The sequence below is a fragment of the Pleuronectes platessa genome, chromosome 23 (assembly GCF_947347685.1).
Source record: "Pleuronectes platessa chromosome 23, fPlePla1.1, whole genome shotgun sequence".
Classification (NCBI taxonomy): domain Eukaryota; kingdom Metazoa; phylum Chordata; class Actinopteri; order Pleuronectiformes; family Pleuronectidae; genus Pleuronectes; species Pleuronectes platessa.
Genome location: NC_070648.1, coordinates 11,651,988 through 11,672,339, shown reverse-complemented (window position 1 = coordinate 11,672,339; position 20,352 = coordinate 11,651,988). Strand labels below are relative to the sequence as shown.

At 42.6% G+C, this 20,352-nt stretch overlaps 1 protein-coding gene across 4 annotated transcripts in view; it reads right to left on the bottom strand.

Annotated features, from left to right (window-relative positions):
* Positions 1–20,352, bottom strand: part of dock11 (dedicator of cytokinesis 11) — a 58,260-nt gene that overhangs the window by 17,615 nt on the left and 20,293 nt on the right. For 3 of the 4 annotated variants that reach the window (XM_053416494.1, XM_053416498.1, XM_053416496.1), the window contains exons 12-35: positions 19,394–19,684; positions 15,850–15,972; positions 15,663–15,745; positions 15,227–15,349; positions 15,044–15,120; positions 14,365–14,549; positions 13,669–13,734; positions 10,259–10,351; positions 8,771–8,894; positions 8,552–8,664; positions 8,248–8,331; positions 8,055–8,144; positions 7,840–7,961; positions 7,675–7,744; positions 6,785–6,910; positions 6,430–6,501; positions 5,883–6,029; positions 4,652–4,735; positions 3,450–3,561; positions 3,032–3,070; positions 2,061–2,239; positions 1,784–1,897; positions 911–986; positions 225–313 (exon numbers count right to left, since the gene is read on the bottom strand). In XM_053416494.1, the coding sequence (XP_053272469.1) occupies positions 225–313; positions 911–986; positions 1,784–1,897; positions 2,061–2,239; positions 3,032–3,070; positions 3,450–3,561; positions 4,652–4,735; positions 5,883–6,029; positions 6,430–6,501; positions 6,785–6,910; positions 7,675–7,744; positions 7,840–7,961; positions 8,055–8,144; positions 8,248–8,331; positions 8,552–8,664; positions 8,771–8,894; positions 10,259–10,351; positions 13,669–13,734; positions 14,365–14,549; positions 15,044–15,120; positions 15,227–15,349; positions 15,663–15,745; positions 15,850–15,972; positions 19,394–19,684 (2,682 nt within the window). The remainder of the gene's footprint in view (positions 1–224; positions 314–910; positions 987–1,783; positions 1,898–2,060; positions 2,240–3,031; positions 3,071–3,449; positions 3,562–4,651; positions 4,736–5,882; positions 6,030–6,429; positions 6,502–6,784; positions 6,911–7,674; positions 7,745–7,839; positions 7,962–8,054; positions 8,145–8,247; positions 8,332–8,551; positions 8,665–8,770; positions 8,895–10,258; positions 10,352–13,668; positions 13,735–14,364; positions 14,550–15,043; positions 15,121–15,226; positions 15,350–15,662; positions 15,746–15,849; positions 15,973–19,393; positions 19,685–20,352) is intronic. The other variant, XM_053416495.1, reaches the window with a different exon arrangement.

Here is a 20,352-nt window from a genome sequence, read left to right as displayed (position 1 = left end):
GATGTCTATGAGTTTAAAGTTTGGTGCAGTTTGATTGGTATTTGAGGGGCTGTTGGGCCTTGGTAAGTGTCCTCTGATGCTAACATTCATATATCTACATTTTAATTAAAAAGCACATCAACTCTGCTTTGGATAATGGCGTCCATGTCCTATGTGTGCTGGGCTGCAGTTACAAGAAGTGTTTAACCTTGTTAAAGGTTGTTGCTAGTGTGAGACTTTCTTACCTCAATGCTGTCTGGTGTCCCCGGGTCCATAAACAGAGAGCACCTGGAGTCCTCTCTCCTCACAACATGGCCGTTCAGAGCCAGAAGACCTGCAGCCCAACAGAGTGCAGTGTTATTTATATCAGCTGAAAGCAGCACAATAAAATATACATAGACCTCACAAACTTGTTGGCGGTAACAATCGTAAATTTGGGGGAAACGCTGCTTCTCTCATAAGCATAATAAATGGTTAAAATATAAAAGGAATGTTCCTGAAAAATAACTGCAAAGTGTTATCAGCATCTTAACTGGCGAGAAGCTACTACACACATAATAGAAGTCGAGCGTGACCAGAGCTCATTTCAAATTTGGAAGAGATAACAATATTAGTTTCAGTTGCACCTTCTTATTATGTTTGGCCACTGCACTTTCCATAACCTCATTAAATGCAAATATTATACAAACCATAATGTTTGTAACATCAGAGACCAGGCAGCCTCAGGGAGAGTCTGTGGCATGTGTGGTGACGAATCCAGAGCACACATCTGCTTTCAGACAGAGTGCTCCTGTTATGTTACAGTTTTAATTTTGCATAAAATCTGCTGCAGAAAGAGGTCTCTGCGGTGAGTGAGGATAATGGATGATGTATAAACAGGAAGAAGCCGGGTACAATATGTATTGTGCAGTATCCGCCATTTTAAACTGACCGTGGTCTCTCTCAATCGCAGTGCTGATTCTCCGGCTGTCGGTGGAATTGGTGGATATAAGGTCGTCTCTGGAGCCCTGGAACGACCGCAAGATGGAGGAATTGAAAAGTATGTTGCTGTTATGATGTAAACTGTTAAATACTGAACACCATTAGATGTTAGTCAGCTGGAAGAATGCTCAGTTCAAATCTCATTGGATGAAATTCAGTTTATATGGGTACAGACTTAACAGCTGCACCTTCTGATAGACACCATTTGAAGTTTGCATTATAACACAGACAGGTTTGTGCAGTTGTCTAGGACTTTGCATTGACTTTATTGTGGACAGCTTAACCAAAAACCTTGTCCCTAACCTTAACTTACCCAATTCACACCTTACCACTAACAATAACCAGGACTTCAGGAATTACAATTAGCCTCATTTGTTCTTTGTCCCCATGAAGAGGTAACAAGTCCACACACACCTACGCATAAGGAAGACAAGTCTCCATAAACAAACTGTGCAAACAGATTTAGGTCCCCACAACATGTGGAATACCGGAACCACACACACACACACGCACAGTTTTTCCACCTTTGCAGTTGCAGAGTCCAGAGTCCAAAGCAATAAAAACTGCTACTATCAATTCTGTATCAATGCTGTCATCTGCTTCTTCAATAAATTGTGGAAGGTACAACGTTTGGAGCTAAAATCGTCTGTCTCTCATGTCCAGATGATCCAACGTCCCTCTGTACCTCAAAGGTTTCTCCTCACCTGATGAAGAGCAACTTCTAGGATTTAATCGTATTCTTGATAGATGTTGAAGGGAGTCAGATAACAAAAGGGCACACTATAACCCCGCTGTGGTGGTCCAGGGTCGCAGAGGGACTCACATTGAGGCCAAGGCCAGGGCTTGAGGTGTAAGGTTGGGCGGACAACTGCTTCAAGTTCTGGTAGAGCAGCTCAAACAGCGGCAGGTAGAGCAAACATATCCGGGCCTGCTGGTTCTGAAACATAAGAGACGACTACATGAGTTTTATTTCGTATATAAATGCACTAAAATCCATTTTGGTCATGTTGTAATAGTTTTTAATAATAAACAAAGCATTTAGGATCGGTGGGATTTCTCCGTTTTACTCGTCCATTCTTAGCCTCATCATGACGCTTCACCTTCAACGTGTAGCGGTCATCCATGGCATGTTTGATGAGCAGGTTCTTGAGAACGCTCACGGCCAGTTGTCTGACCTGGGGGCCCTGCTGCACGGCCTCGGCCACTTCTCGCAGCAGCAGGCCCACCAGGAAGTGGTTGCGGCAGTAGTCCTCTGTCAGGCTGAACTCCAGACTCTGCTCTGATGTCGTGCCAAACAGGAAATACAATAGGTCAGTGTGGGCTGGGAGAAACCTCCTCATTCTGTAATCTAATAAACACAATGTGTCTTGTGAAATATGGTATGTACATGCAATGGTTTACTTACGTATACACAAGACTTAACATGGATTATCATTAACTCTTAAAAAGAATATTAATGTGTTGTTCATTCAATAGAACAAGTTGCAATATGTATGCAGTATACCCACAAACCCACATAAGACATTCATTCAGACAATAGAGTTTCCACACCAAACATTGCATACACATATAGATGTGTTATGTAATGCAGAAATCTTTCATTTGTATCAGCAAATCACGAAAGAGCAATAATTCAAGAGGAATCATAGACAGGTCGGTTTGAACTGAAATAAGGACGTAGCCTAGAGTAACCTCCTTTCAGAGAGAAAACACAAGCAGTGAGAGAGAGAGAGAGAGAGAGAGAGAGAGAGAGAGAGAGAGAGAGAGAGAGAGAGAGAAAGAGAGAGAGAGAGAGAGAAAGAGAGAGAAATGCAGCTTCCTGCCTAGAGTTTACTATTACAGACTATCAAGCATTGAGAGTGTCCGTTCCCACAACAGCCAAGCTCCTCCCATCTACAAAACACAGGCTCAAGCACATGAAGGCCTCTGCCTAGAGCTGGCGTGGCTCTGAAGCTGTTGTGAAACAGAGAGGCTGACAGGATGGCGAGTTAGTGCATGTCAGAACAAGGAGCGGTCACGTGCGAGGATGTTTGCGTACGGTATCAAACATGGTACGGTGAGCATCACCTACCTACAGGGCCAAAAAGCTCCGTCGCATACGGAATAAAATCTGATCATAGGCAAAAACACACAAACAAAACAAAAAACAGAGAGGGAAGGGGAGGACGTGAAAATAAATAAAGTAGGGGTAAAACTATTAAAACATGCAGCATTTATCACAACAACACAAACGTTTGCTCGCCACTTGTGGTTGTGGAATGAATGTTGGATAAACTTGTTGAGCGGGTACAGGTCAGAGTCGGGACACGTGTCAGGTGTGTTTTTCACCACCTGCTTGATAATAAACCTGTAACACGAAGGGCCCACAATCAAGCTGGGTGATAGACGGGACTAGTGGTGGTGGGCGCAGGTCAGAACAAGGTCAGTGAGGGGGTCTGGGGTCACGTGAGAGCGATGCTAGTACGCGTCGGGTGTAAGAGGAGTCTCACCTTGGACCCTCTGCAGCTTGGTGCGTCCGAAAGCCATGGGCAGGTTGAGGGGGATGAAGTGCTCGTGGTTGCAGACTGTCATCAGGAAGTCAAACTTCATTTCAGTCAGCACCTGTTTTGCAAATACAAGTGCATGAGATATTTCTTCCACAGGTGCACACACACACGCACGCACACACACACACACACACACACACACACACACACACACACACACACACACACACACACACACACACACACACACACACACACACACACACACACACACACACACACACACACACACACACACACACACACACACACACACACACACACACACACACACACACATTTCTGTCTAATTTCTAAATAGATACAATCCAGAGCTTGTCAAACCAAAACCTGTTGTGTGGTTCATGGGTTCATCTGTTAGTCAAATTTGCCTGTGTAACTTAACACAACCATCAATACGGTAGGGGGACGCCCCACATTGCTGCAGCTGGAGTCATGCAAAACTGAATAAAAGCTTCAGGTGGAATATGATATAATGATGCATGCAGAACTTTGCTCAAGCTTCAAAGATGGACAAGTGCAAGCCACATGTATCCCCATCTTTCATGCTCTGCTGAGGAATTTTAAGCATAAGTTTCTATTAATAATAACGCAATGAGGACACACGCTGTTTTCAGACAAACTCTTAAGAATGTCAATGCAATTGGGTCTGGACTTTCTCCGGAGCGTTCAGGTGAGGGCTGACGCAGGAGGCAGGAAGTTATGCATTAATTCCTCTGCAGGATCACGTGTTTTGTTAACAGCACATCGACACCAGCGTCGGCCCGCGGTGTGTGGCACCGCTCTTTCAACTTGACACTTGTTTAAAGTTTGTCATTTTCATTTTTGGCCTCTGTCTCCTGTTAGAAACATCTTCAACATCTCCTGCGGCGTTCTCACAGGAGACTATCAGGATATTATCCAGAGTCTCATGCATGTCTAAAAGCAGTGACACAAGGAACTCATCTGGCTAATGTGAGGATTGCATTTTATTTTCATACTGATATAAACCTATGTCGTACCTAAGCACCCAATAAGATCATTTATTTTATTTATTATCATTTTTCATTTTCTAATGGCGCTGCCCCATCGCTTTACAAGTCACACCTAAAGCACATTTTGACCACCGTCTGTTGTGCACTGGGCCACTGAGTCAGGGCACGTACCTTGGGATCTTTGAGACTGAAATGGCGCATGTAGTGGTTGATGAGGCCGAAGGCGAAGCCCCTGTTCATGAAGGTCAGGCACCTCTGAGGAGAGAACAAGCTCAGTCAGCACACATGGTTCACATGTGTACGAAGCAGCTGTAAACCAATAATAAAAGAACATTTTTGAAATCTGAGATAGTATCAATAGAGCTGCTGTGTTCTGGAGCAGAGATGAAAAGCAGAACAATTAAGTACTGTCACTCTGTAGAATGCAAAAATCCACCAAGGCCAAACGGTGCCTATTACGAAACCACATGTATATTCACTAGATCCAGATTTTTATTTGGATCTACACCAAATCTCACACACTCGCATTTTAATAAAGAGCCACAAACTATTCTCTAAGTAAACAAGGAAACTCTCGCAATGTTAACGAATGTGCAGAAATTAATATACTGGATTCGCCCCCTGATCACACCAGAGTTCTTCCCTGACCCAAACCACAACCTTCCACCAAGTTTCATGTTAATCCGTCCAGCAGTTTTCGTGTAATGCTGCTGAATAACAAACAAATGCCAATTAAAATCCTTGGCGGAGGTAATTATGGCAGGGAGTACAGAGGAGCACCCGCGTCAGAGAAATAGCAATAAAGCATTTCATCACTGAATTACTAATCATACAATAAACAGACATGAAAACATTTGTTTGCAAAAAACTGACTAAGTACATTGAACAGCTAACAGGAAAAGGAGAAGCAGAAGGGAAATTGTAACGCCCATGTGAAAGGAAATTACCCTTTACTGCAAATGCCGGATTCAAATCTGTATTCTAAATTCAATTTGGGAATTCCAGTTGTTTATTTTTCTTTTTAGACTGCATTTTCTATTTTTACTATTTGATTCTGAATTTATCATTGTATCTTAAATGCTGTATTTATTGACCTTTTTGTGGTTTTGTAATTTGGACTATTTCTATGATTATTCATTAGATTTTTAAATGAATGAGAGAGAGAAAAATAACTGAAGATTTCATTTGTAAATTCTTCTCCAATTCCCCTTTTTATTTCTTGCTAGAATAAAAATAGCAAATTATTAAGTGTTTTATGAATAATTCATTATTATTAGATAGCAATTATGTATTATTGATGAATTGCTATATAACCATTTCCAGGACAAGTGTATGAAGAGGATGTGCCTTGTGCAATTCGGTGAACTTGGTCTAGTCTTTAATTTGCATGTGGAGTTCGGACCTTGATCAAACCAGCCAGGCTCAGGTTGATACAGCGAGCTTCCTCTGGGATTTCCATGTGGCGGATGGTGATGTGCGGCATGACCGACAGCACGAGGGACTGAAGCGCCTGGTGGAAGCTGTCAGGGAATCGCTGGGCCCTCGGCATCTAAAGAGGCGGGCGGGGGAAAATAACTGATGATGGAGCACGTAATCATCTTCCAAAAAAGAAAAACATGGTGAAAACGTGGATAAACTTGAAAATATTAATTTTCTCTCAGCAGGTCAGAGTTTAATTTGTCTACAGAGGAATGTAAGAGTCATCACACAACATCTGGCATTGTTGCATTTGACTCAGAGGAACTTTGACATTAGCATGTCAAATATGGTAATGGTTGAATGAGTCACTATCGGTTCTTTCTTGTGTGCAGTTTGTTTATATCGGCTGACTTCTTTCATCCACATTTGGTACAAAAAGTCCACACAACATCTAGCCCTGAAAAACATGCATTGCCCAATTTTAACTGTGAGAAACAGACAGAAAAATGTTTAAACCAATTGATGCTGACCTTCATGCGGTTACCCTCTTGCAGATACTGGGCCATGGACTTGGCCATGGTTTCAAAGAAGAACCACGAGTACTACAGAAAGGGGATAAATGAGGATTAGAGTTCAACTCATGGGTGTTGGAGAATATGCAGCCTACCTCAGAAAGAACACTATCAATTGAAATCTACTGCAAACAGCCAAGGTGATGGTGGGGAAAATATGAGCTATTTGACAGAAATCCCACTTGTCAAGATTGGAAAATACAGTACAAGCAGCTCCATGTTTCTTCTCCTTTTATAGCCAAGTGTACCATCTGCTGTCCTGAGTTGGTACTGCAACTAATCGGGCGATGGAGCCTGATGCAGAGGCACACACCTTGAGCAGTTTATTGCTGGTGTTGAAATCCGCAGTTTGCTTGAGGGTGGCTGTGACAGCAGTAGCGAGCAGCTCGTGTGTGGTCGCAGAGTTTCCTGAGGCAGGGTTGTTGGTCACAAACACATACTGAGGACAGAACAAAAATAAATAATCAATACATACAGGATGCAGTTGAAAGAAAAAATACCTGGAAGGTGTCAGTTTCACTAATTCTCTCTCTAAAGTTGTTTTCAGACATGATCTCTGGAGAATGTCAACACAATTGGGAACAGACTTTTCCCCTGAGTGTGCCTTTTGCACATGAAGAACGCGGGAGGAGATTCTCTGACCTTCTCACCATAAGCTTTCTTCACATCTTAGTTGATGTCTTCTAAATGTATGGCACCACTCTTTCATCATGAGATATTTGCATTCTTTTTTTTTCTTTCAGTTTTGTGTCTGTCCAATGTTAGAAATGTCATCAACACGCCCAGTCACTCATGGTGAATCCTCTGGAGCATTGGTTCCCAAACTGGGGTACATGTACCCCCAGGGGTACGCAAAGTGGTTCAGGGGGTACGCAGGGGAAATATTTGATTTAGGTTTTGCATAACTCAACATCTTTTGTTTCCTATCGCACGTGCTGCGCGGGGTACGTAGCTGGAGATTGAATGTCTGAAGGGGTACGTGACTGTAAAAAGTTTGGGATCCACTGCTCTGGAGGATCTCCTGCCTCTTTTTCACATGGGCCAACTCAGAATATGTACTGGGGGCTGGCCAGTGAAATTCGTGAGAATTTCCAAAGCCCCTCTGGATCATTTCAGGAGATTGACTGCAGTTCAGCGCATGTCAGAAAGCGGCTATATGTCAAATGCAAGGACAAAATGTGCGAGTCTGTGCCGGAACGTTACCTTGACAAAAGAGCGCAGGTAGTGTTCCAGTCCTTCCTCGTGGCACCGGGAGACAATATGTATGATCACGCTGAAGGCACAGAGCAGGAGAATGATTCACTGTGAACATGGTGAGCAGCAGTAAATAGATCGCAACCCCACGTTTTACACGAGTGGGCAACTGACCGCAGAGAGTTGACAGCAATCTCGTGGGCTTCTTTATTGGCTGCTGTGAGCTCCTCAAACAGCTGCATCAGCACTGTCGGTAGGAAGTTGACGATGACATGAGTCTCCATCGCGTGCAGGCACTGAGGGAACGAGGAAGAATGTGTACTTTAAAACTCTTTGAACGTTGGGTAAGACGAAGAAAACGTAAATCTGTTCCCTCCTCCTCATCTCACCTTCAAGTATTTGATCAGTTCTGCTTGGTTGCCCTCTGACGTGGTCCTCATCAGCTGGCAGTGCTGGAAGAATTTGTGTAGATGCAGGTCCTGTTGGAGAGAAACAGGATCAGTGTCATCCACACACAGACGCCAGCTGCCTTCATGCATACTTTACATTTGAATGAAAGAAAAGGAGTATTCAATGTTGTACCTGAGCATATATCGTTGATGCTACTTGGGTCCTCACTTTGAACAGCGACTTGGCGTTTTCCACCCACTTGATATCTGGCTGGGACTTTTCAAAGAAGCAAAAGTCAGAACATGCTGGAGCACTTGTTTTACTGCATCAGATTTTATCGTTCATGTTAGATTCTCTCTGGGGAATTCATTAGCTTTCAGAGAGCGCTCCAGTTTTTTTTTTTATAGCCCTACTCAAGATATCAATGTCAGACGATTCTGGTTGTACAGAAGATAACTTCATAGTTTAATAAGGCTTGGGGTGGGTATGGTTCTACCTTCCTGGTGTCCTGACACAGGTATCCAGTGGGCAGGGTGGCAGCTACAGGAAGCTGAAGTTCTAATGACTGCATCCTCCCGTCTTTTAGCAAAGGCATCCAGGAGTAACCCACTATGAAAGATGCAAACAGAGGCCTTAAGCACCTTGCTCTCCAAGAAAAACAGACCTCTTGATTAATAATGCTGACTAAGTAAGAAACAATTTTCTTTCTCCTTACCCAGCGTCTCCACTCCCTCCCTCTTCTTGCTGCCGGCCTTGCTGCTGGACTCGCAGCTGATGTGGTAAAAGCTGAAGAGGAGGTGGTGTTTCTCGTGCATGTGCACTGGCAGCTCAATCTTAACCTGCACATGGATGAAAAGTTCATCGTTTCAAGCTCAAGGTGACATCATTTTATTCCTGCTTAGACCAGAAGAGTAATTTTCAGATACCAATAGTATTTATTTATAGTGTATTTGCTGGGGACAGATACAGTTCCCAGAGACAAACTGAGAACAGCTGTCAGATGTGAATATCAGCGCCTCTACCAGATTCAAATTTGAAAAAAGAACATGTCTTGTAAATGTACAAGAAAGCAGGCATAGAAACACTAAATATTAGATATGGGTGTAAGATTGCTGAATTAACCAGGATACATTTGGTGGCTCTTTTAATCGTAGCGAAGTTGGCAGTAAATCTCATATGATCAGTAAGGATAGGGTACGACTTAAAGAAGGTCAGTGCATCAATGTTAGTCATGATGAAGAGGTTGTATATCTCTTGTATAAATTTCATGTCACATTGTGTAGTTCAGTGAAACACAATAGCCACAAGGGGGCAGCCGTAGCACAGAAATGCATTCTCCTGACATATTGGCACATGATTTTCTCACAGGAAATGACACACTAAATTGATTCTCCACAAACACATCAAGCTCGCAACACATTTCAGAAGAATTTGATGGGTATGAGTCACTCAGTCGATCCAAAATTCCGTATACAACTGCCATCAGACTATAACTGCAAAAAAATAAGTCCCAATAAAGCTGTCTCTGTCTTGACCTTCTTAAATGTTGAAATTCTCCATACATTAATAATAACAATCAATTTATACAGCAAACGTATATGTACTCAAGGTTAGGATAAAATATGCTAAAACTATAAAGATCATTGTCAGAAATCCTCCATGAGGTGAGCGGAAGATGAAACATGTGTGTCTGTGTGTGGGAGGGGGGGGTAAATCCCAGTGATTGTGCTGCAGTTTGTGGAAGCCCTCATGTGGGTGTATGTGGGGACTCTTAAAATCTAAATCAGTTTGACACCCCCTCTGTTCTACCTCTATCTGGCTTTGTATGTGTGTGTGTGTGTGTGTGTGTGTGTGTGTGTGTGTGTGTGTGTGTGTGTGTGTGTGTGCGCGCGTGTGCGTGTGTCTGCTTGACCAGTCAAGTGTGAGATCACAGCTCTACCCCTGTGACAGATTTATTGGATTATCTCAGTGGTGGCTGAGGAATTTGAGCCTTGAACACACACTGTACAAAAGGTATAAGTTCAAGGGAGTTTTGAGGAAAAAACAATTGCAGAGTTTCCTCCCTGTTGCTCCAGATGTACTTCTCATCATTTACAATAACCTGATGTGTATGTTCAGGTTTTATTGAGCAGATGGAATAAATCACACGGCTGTAAATCTGCAGATATATTTAGACTTTTGTATTTGAGCGGGGTCGTCTCACCTCGTCGTAAAACTCCGGGCTCTGATTGTGGTGAAGGACAGCTGCGTAGGTGCTGCCCGTGAAGAGCGAGTCCCCCGGCTTGCCGTAGATGCACTGAAAGGAAAGCAGGCAAGCACATCAGTCATTCAAGTCTTTGATGTTGGGGCACAGCGGTGAGTAAGTGCTCAGCAATCTGTGGTTACAGACAGTATTCAGGGGAAAAAAGACGAATAAGAGTGCGCGAGGCCTTGATCACGTGCATCTTTGAAGCAGCAACAAAACTGGAGAAAGTGGAACCAGGAATTTAAGAAAGCAGAGGATCCGTGTAGACAAGAGGGGCGACGTCGTGAAAAATGATACCTATTTTTAGGCCTTGCACAGCACTGTTTGGTTTACTGCATCTAAGCACTAGTGTCATCTTTCCCCTGCTGGATGTACAATAACACAACTTTGTGAACACACATGTGGCCACTCAAATACAAATTTTCTCCTTCCACGTGTCAGCAAGAGGCATCACAGGTTAAAAATGTGGGATCTTTCATGATAGCACCTTAAAAAAAAAAAACCTGTCGGAAGAACAAGGGGAAGATGGAAATTCAGATATGGTCTGATGGCTGGTTTGAGACTCTAAATTAGGATGCTAACAATTGTAGTCGTCTGTAATGAAAAGTAATGAGCAGTGCTGGCCAGAGGAAGGACGGACATCTGGAGCCAAGTGATTGAAAGTGAGACTGATAGGAGCCAGGATGAAAAAAAAAAAACAGCTGGAGCCTCTTCAGGACTTGGACGAGTCATGAGGATGGGAGGGGCTCCGGGAGCAAAGGGGACAGGGTTCAAATACTCATGAGAATAAGATAATAATAATAAGATAAGATAAGACCTGGAGCTGCAGCAGGCATCAGTGACTTTAAGTGAATTTAATAGGTTCCCAGACATAAAACTTGAAAATAAATTAATGACTATAATAATGACAGGAGAGAATAAAGAATATGTGCCTGATGGGAGAAATAACCACAAAACCTAATTAAAAGACTTGTGCACTTTTGGAAGGATGCCTCCCGTAATTGAATATTTAAAACTATCACGATGACAGAGTTGTGATGACTTAATTTCAGTGACAAAAATGAAGCACCTATCACAGAGCAAGGCACCAAATTCTTGACAAATTAATCAATAAAAGAGCATTTAAACAAACCAAAACACAGGAAAACTAGATAAAGAGTTACACAGATTATGGAAAACATCTGTGGTTACATCTCACAAGGTACAGCAGTGGGAAATCTACTGTGTCTACCCCAATGGAAAACCCAACACAACGCTGTAGCTGCAAGCAGAGGGGCTGATGGGAGTCGTGATTATCCGACTCAGGATGAGGGTAGAGGTGAAACATTAGGGGAGATGCCTGGGATCATATCTGTCAAAGTCCTCCTGTTCATACATGTACTGCACTGCACAGGACTATAAATCAAACACTTTATACTGGTTGCACTGGTAAACCTTAGTTTTAACAGTTTTTTACAATTTCAGGTCAAACAAATTCATCAAACCAGAGCTCACAGTATCGGTTTGACCGGTCGACAATACATCACTTTCTGCACTAATCTTTTCAAATCGCAGCCTGTGGAAAATTATTTATCTTCTACAACTTTCTCGTCAGTGCTTCCCAGAGCTTCAAAAGAATTCCCTCTCTCTTCAGATCTGTGTCTCATGTTCAACACAGAACCTCCCCGAGCTTCCGCTGACGGATTAAATCTCCACAGAGGTGTGCTGCTGGCTCCTGCTGCTCGCTGTTAGTAAACAACTTTCTGCCTCGCTGCGCCAGCCTGAGTGTGTGTGAGCGGACATGACTTTATCGGGAGCATCACGTGTAAATGCTATCGGGCTGTTGATGTGAAAGAATTTCTGTCTTCCTCGCTCCCTCTAAAAAAAAAGTGAAAACAACGATCCATGGTGCGTTGATGACTGTTTCCAGCCACAAATATTTGAAAGCGTGTGGCCAGAGAGAAATTATGAGAAAGGAGAGAAGAAGAAAGAAAAAAAGAATGACCATTCATTATCCTCTCTTGCCAGCTATAATCACCAGCTACCCTTAAGCTTTTCCTTTCTCCTTTTCTGGCCCCTCAGCCGCACTTTAGGCTTCCAATTTGTGAAAAGCAATAAAAAGAAAAGTTCATCATGTCTGAAACTTCTGCTTTTGATCAAATATCAGTGTATGATTGTCTCAACATCACAACCATCGATCTTCTATCTTAAACTTAATTTGCTCTGAACAGTAGGAACTCAACCTGGACTGTATGAAGTCTTTTTTCCCTTGTGTCCGGATCCTCTGCTATGTGTGCATGTATATTCTCCTGAGCATGAATGAAAGACTTAAACACATGTTCAAGCCGTCTTCACTACATTATTGAATTATGGGATGTGATAAAATAATGAGATTTTACAGGAGTGTTTATGGGGTTCTTCCTCTCTTTATTCAAGCGTGTGGTCTCTCAGTTTGAGAGCAGAACTTATTGATTCAGAATTTGTACTGCTCTCACTCAAAACGCTGGGTTACCACTCAGTTACATCCTGCTTGTGTTTAGATTTGTCTCCGGCACTTCTCCTCGTGCTCACACTGCTCTCGAATGACAGGCAAAATTGGCGAGGGCGGAACACTTTCCCTTGTAAACACTACACCTGGCATTCTATTGATTGGGGAGTTTTCACAGACTTGTTGCAAAAACAAAAAAAACAAGAGTAGAAGAAAAAATGAGAGGGTAGGAGACTCTTCACATGCACACAGAGGCAGCGTGAGCGCGAGAAGAAGAGCTGAAGCCTGATGGCAGGAATCTAAGCACAGGCAGGCTATATTTGAGTGCTAGTGCCTGGTTTTGAGAGAAAACAATATAAAATCTGAACTTGGACGTCCTGAGGCAAACTTTGAAAGCCCACTTTTGAATAAAAATAAAGGGTGTTTGCAGTACAGAAAGATTTTTTTTTGTTCTCTGTGTCTAAGCCACCGTTAAAACTTTAGATTTTAAGAATAAAGACATAATACATCGTTGAAATCTCTGCTGCTTCAAATCAAGCCCAGGTATTGTCACATAAGTGGAGCAATAGTTCAAGTTTCTTCCATCTGACACATAAAAGCAGACAGACTGTTGCACAGCATAAAAATCTTAAAATATTCTGACCTCCTAGAGACTTTTACTGTAAATTTCTACTCTTCATTCTCATAATTTCCGGATAAAGAAAAGAATATAGTCATGATATTCATTTACTTTATTCTCAAACTACCCTTGGTGGATTATAACCATTTATTCTTAAAATATATTTCACCTTCAAGCAGCTAAAATGTAAATGAATTCCTTAATCTTGGGTTAAAATGAGTGAAACACTAAGATACAGTAGCACATGAACTATATCATCTCCATGCAGTTAGTGCAACTCACCTTTAAAGGGACTGCACCTTCTTCATCTGAATCTCTGAACTGGATGCAGACTGCGATGTTTCTCGCCTGGTGTGGAGGAAACATTACATCAGTGGGAGTGAGTGATCCTCTGGGATTTTTTTTTTTAAACTGAGTGGCTAATCTATTCAATATACTGTATATCTATATCTAATTATACATTTTTGCTGAATCTACATTTCTAACAGCATGGTTGGTTGAATTTCTCTTAGCTTAAAAATAAAGTACAGTATAAAAAAGCAGAAGTGGACCAACGAGGAATCCGGGTGTTTGTTAAATCCATCATTGTGTTTTTGTTTCCATAAATGTTTTAAATTAAAAACATCACATAAAAATAATATATTTCCCCCTTATAAATGTGCTGAAGAGTTGTTAATAGTCTCAGAGTAGCCTTGTGCTACTGGACTGTTAGAGTCCAATAGGTTGAATGCACATGGGTAATTAGTTGCCACATGTCAACCTATTAATTTTACAATTTTACAAAAAACATATTACATTTAAACTGGTTTTGATGCTGAAAAATGTGTTGTGTTAAACAGTAAAAGATGGACTCTTAATTGCTGCCTTTCAATAAAATTGAGAGGAAGTCATCCTTGCCATATGGTCACACCATGCAACAGATGGTTAAGTTCATTATTTCAATTCCTCTTCTATCCAGCTTCATTGTGAGTCACACACCTTGGTGAAGGTCTTCTGGTTGTCGTATTTGAGCTGCAGGGGATAGATGTATAGCTGGTTCTTGTGGGTGGTGAAGGGGTAGTTGTACTTGGCCTCCTCGGGGAGGAACTCCTCAATCTCCACCGAGACCCGCTCACAGCCGTCCTCGAAGGGCTTGACGGGAATGTAAGATGAAGTCACCGTATCTGGGGGGGGGGGGGGGGGTGCAGAGCAAAAGAGTTAGGGAACCAAAACCTGTGCTGCCTAGTTCCTGTTGTGCCGCACCAAGGAGCAAACTCAGGGTCATGCATCACGCAGATGTACATATGACACTTCCATTATATTGAACGACCTTTATTTTACTTCGAGTTTTTATACATTACAATACCTGCTATGGTTGAGGTTTTGTATTTTGTATAGAAATAAAAAGCATAAATTAAATTAAAAAACGTACAGATGCCCGAGAGAATAAAGAAAGGCATTGTAAGAATGTACACTCACTGCTGTAGAACCCAATGCATGACTCTGCAGCAAAATGTGTTGTTGACTTTACAATGTAAGTTACCAGTACGGATGTGCGACGGCTCCTTCATATTTACATTGTGCAGTGTGTTTTAAAGGCAGGCATTGGACTTCAAAGTGTGAGCATTGTTATAGAGAGAGAGGCAAATGTTAGGATGAGGGGAGTGAGACAACATACTTGAGAAATCAGGCGGAACACACTCAATGGTGACATTCAGCTGTCCAGGGATTGTCTGAAGTTTGCTCTTCTCGGGTCTGATGAGGAAAACATACATTCAACACAAGAGGAAGATGCACCAGGAAACATTTCAAAATGTACAAATGCACAGGCAAAAATAGCAGGAGAGTGGCGATGACTCACTTCCTGATGTCGGCCAGCAGCTTGATTATGTCATCGGTGGAGATTTTGCTGCTGTCGTGGCGGTACAGCGGATAAAACTTCCCGTCCATGTCCAGGCTGCCCTGAGCATCTTTGAACACCTGCCTGGAAACACAAACAGGGCTACGGTTACAGGGTTTAAGGTTTTAAAGCTAATGTGATGTATCCCCATGCATTTACTATTGGATAGTTTGGGGATTAGTTAGGCTGCCTGAATAATTATAATAAAATATTTACTGTATGTTATATGATTTGCATTAGTGGTACACAGGGTTGGGAAAGTCTGAAATGCATACATCTCAGAATTGGTTCAACTATTTAGAAGAATAATGAGGTGAAACAGTTGCACTTGTGTGTTTTCTTTTCAATGAAGCTGAATTCCAAAAGATGAATCCAAACAGATGTATCCCTGTCTTACTTGGCAGCCCAGGCGAATGGCATCCTGTACTGGCCCAAGCGCTGGCACGTCTGCTTGGCAGCTTTGAGCACCTTCTGAGCAGTCTGCGGAAAAATGGAAGAGCAGAAAATATATAATCAATATGGAAGGTAAGGGGGAAAAGGGGAAGAAGCGTATGCAAATGAGACGAAACGCAAAGATGGCCCACCTTGTTGACGTCCGACGTCTTGATGTAGGGCTCGGCAGAGTGGGTGATGCCGTTCTGCAACACCTTCTCCACACGGGCCACCAGGAAGATGTCTGCATGAGGGTTGGTGACGGAAAAGATACCCTGGAAGACAGAAGGAAAGCTGGTGGTGAAGAGGAGGGTCATCGGTGAAGGACCGTGACGATACAGTTTGACAACATCTGCAGTTGTAATTTGACTTGGCAGACCGTAACATCACCGATGAGGAAATGGTCACGCTTTATACAGATGTATTTGAAGGTTTGTTTTACGTTTCTATCGTTCCTCCTAAGGACACGTCAAAACTACAACAGAAAAAAAAAAGTTTTAAGACTTACACTAGTAGACCGACAAAAATCTAAAGCCCAGCGACAAACACATGAGCATAACAAAAAAAATCCAATCAAAAACAAACCATTGGACCATTTGTAGAATTGCTACTTGAGGAGGGCACATGCATCCTCCACATCCACGCTGACTCTTGCCCACAATGCCACAATCCAATTTTTAACCAGATCATGTGACCGAGTTAAATTTGTGAATGAATGAATGAAACCAGATATTTTACACATTTTATAGCCAATTCACCTTGTCACATCTTATTTATTTCATTTTTCATCACATTTTAATTGCTTCTAAAGCAAAGCAATACCAAACTGAAATGTAAAACGATAAAACAGTCACTGTGACAGTTACACAGACTCTGAGTAACTTGTGTGTTTCCCTCCAACCCTCCCCCCGCCAGGATTTTTCCACAGAGAATAGGAAGAGGAGAGGTGGTCCCAGGAGGGATACGTGCATGTCAGGGGAAACGTCATCACAGCTGCAGGGAACTCAAATAATTCAACTCAAACTAGAAACGTGTATTCACTCTTAAACTCATCAGCTGCTTCCCTACAAGGCAAGTGCAGGGGGAGGTGGCGGCTGTAAGCAGAACTTATACAGGAAAACCGCATGGTGCTCGTATCTATTTTTGGTCTGATGAGATGGGGCCATGTTGAAGCTTGTGGTGTCAGCTCACACAAACAGACAGAGCCACGCCGCTCATATTATAATCACACGTAGAAAATCCATGGTGATTTGTGGGAACAGAAATTTTAAAAAAAATACTGCTTGTGACAGCAGGAAGTTATTTTTATATCATAAAGATTTCTGCACAAGTAATAAAACTGAAGGACGAAGCCGCTGTGCTTCTTAGCGGCTAATGCAGCTCTAAATCAAAATAGATGCAGACATCAAACTGCACATTAATAATAGACGTAGCAGAGAGTAGCATGGTGCGAGTCAGACAGACACACACACTCTGTCTGTCCTCTCCCATCTGAGCTTCACAAGTAGCACACAACCACACACAGCTGCTTCTGGTTTCAATCTTTAACAGTCACGATTTGTTGATACTCGTTTTCGCTACTGTCTATTGGAAAGAGGAAAGAAAACTAGCTAAATTCGACATTTTTATTTGCCAGAAAAGCTAGTAGACATCGTCACAGCTGCACCATACGACTGCCGGTTTGAAGATGAGAAAAAAGTCATGTGTTAGATTTGCTCGTTATGTAATGAAACTGATGCAGAGGCTGCATCCTCTAGTCTAGAGAGCTGATGATGTGGTAGAGAGATATAACAAGCAGAAGGAAACTTGTCCTTGGACCACACCCAGTCCACCTAAATTAAACTTAGGCCAGCCAAGCTATAATAGCCCACTAATCACAGAGGTAGAGCCTGCTATGTTTGTATGCATGTGTTTGTGTATAATATGTGTGCTCTGCTCACACATGGCGACCTGAAGAACATCACATTAAGTCCATAAATCAGACAGAAGAACCTTTTACCAGATAGAAATACTGAATCTGAATCTGCTTGTGTCTCCGACTCTGCGCTATTCGTCTTCTTACTTTCCAGTTGTTTCCATCCCTTCCAAGTCACGTCTCTTGTCATGGAAGAATATCTGACTACGTTTCATAACCTCACTGCTGCTGATTTACAGCAGGAACATGTCTTGAGTGTCTTAATCAAATTAACGGTGCAGAGCAGCCAGAGGTGAGGAACAAAGAGTGAGCATGATCTGACAGCACCTGCAGGAGTTTGCCCAAAGGGTCAAGAGCGATTCTCACATGGTCATTATTCTTTCTTAAATAAACTTCAAATACAGCAAAAAGGAGGGATAAGACATAAAGCATTACAACACCGAGAGCAAAGCACGCATGAGAAAAACAGGAAAACCAGAGATCTGACATCAGCTTCGAGCTGAATGAGTTCAACTTTAAAGGCTGCACATGGACCAAGCGTCATCTGGAGACGCACTCGCCATCTGGAAAAGCTATAATGACGTGAAAACTATTATGACCTCTGTGTTATAAGAGTTCTCTGATGTTAGGAAGAGAGCATTCCATCAGGTGCTCACTTATACCTCGTCCCTTCCAGGCCAGCTGCAGTCAGAGTGCTAATGCTGAGAGGTGTCACAAAAATCAATTTGGAAGTGGAGATAGACTGAAAGTCAGGATGGACTGTTATTTCATCCCATAAACAGCTAATATAAAATAAGGTATATTTTTATAGTACATTACGCTGCATATTGCTGCTAGTCTTGTATCAATATTGTTCATGTTCCGTATCTATTTCTTACTGCATATATCTTATTTATTTACATATTCCACTTTACATATGCACATACTTTTCACTTTTACTGCTTTGCACTTCTGGTTAGATGCTAAACTGCAGTTCGTTGTCTCAGTACTTGTACTCTGTGCAATGACGATAAAGTTGAGTCTAATCTAATCTAATCTAATAACCAATATGGAAAGTCATTACTGTTGGGTGTCACTTAATTCATTGTATTATTCAAATGTCAGACTTAAGAACACAGTCTGAACCAAGAGCCACAAAGTGAATGATATCCGACTCCAGACAGTCCATTTTCTTTTTAAGCATATCTTTTTTTTAACATTACATTCCATACATATTTTCCTCACTCGCCCATCGCCCATCCCTCCAACTAGTATGGTGCAAATACCGTTGACATGTACACAAAACAAAAGACTTGGGTGAACACATAACCTCCGAAACAGAAGGAGCAAACCAGACTGTACTAAACCTCATTTTCAGCTATTTCCTCATCTGCTCTAATTGTCACGAACAGCAGAACAAAGAGCTCTGCACCAAACAGGATGACAGGCTGCCAAATTGCTGTGTATAAGCCAACTACCGCACCAGGATCCCTGTTATCAATTGAACATTATAAAACTAAATTAGACAACCACAGAAATATAACACAGACCTCTTCAGTTTCACCTTATTATTACTTAAAACACATTAGGTGTGATTATGTTTTGTATACCTTATGTCACTTGCCTTAAAAGTTTAAACCAGAAGAATTACTATCATATCAGCATCCCCACTATACTGGTGTTTTCAGAAGAAGCTGATTTCGAAATATGTTTTGCAAAAAGGATGGAACAGTGATTCAGAGTTCACACCCAGTCCTGAATAGCAGACGTGTGGTTCATCAGCAAAGTATTCATGTTTCTACCTGTGTGGGGAAACGCAGCAGAGCCTCCGACACCCTCTGAAGCACAGGCAGGCCGTTCCCTTTCCCCGAGTCGCCGTTCACCATTAGTCCAACTCCCCTTCCTCCATCCTTGAGTCCTCCTCCTCCACCGCCTCCTCCCCCATCCGAGTCGGACGAAGGAGAGAGCTGGCCCGAGGCGTCGGTCAGCATCTCCCTGACGCAGGGCGGATTCAGGTCGACGTGGAAGTCGGCCGAGATCTTGCAGCTCTTGGAGACGTCGAAGAGGGCGAGGCTGATGAAGAACGGTTCCACCTGGGGGTTCAGCAGAGAGATGGGTGATGGGTAGTGTAGGAAGTATCTGAAGTGTAAAAATCTGGCTCTTACACTATATTGTAAATCACATTTATTTTTATTTTCACCAGAAACTATAGAGCCATGTATTGGACGACCAAGCTTAGCCAGATGGATGTGAATTTTGTAGGGAGTGATGCTGATATCTAGCCTGACGTTGTCAGACTCACAATTCTAGTCAGAATGTGAGTCTGAGACCGCTCCATTGGGCTGTGATTATGGGCGTGTTTCAACTGACCAGGAAGTAAAATTCTTCTTCGCTCAATTGGATAGACCTACAACCAATCAGAGCAACGTAGTATGTGACGTATGCTAAGCAACGCATTGTGAGTTATTTACTAACGCCGGGTTCACACCGAACGCTTCAGCGCAGCGCCAAGCCTTAAATAACAGCTGGCTCCCATCCACTCTCATGTTAAAACTTTGTGCCGGTCACACCGGAGGCTGAAGCACCGCAAGGCAGCCTTGGCGCAGCGCGGTGCTTCAGCCTCCGGTGTGACTGGCACAAAGCCGTGCAGCGATCTACTGGATCAACGGGTGATATTATTAGCGCTGCCCGGCGGTTCAGCGTCGCTTCAGTGTCCGTTGTGAACAGCCAAGCGCCGGGGTGATAGGGATTAGTGCGGTGC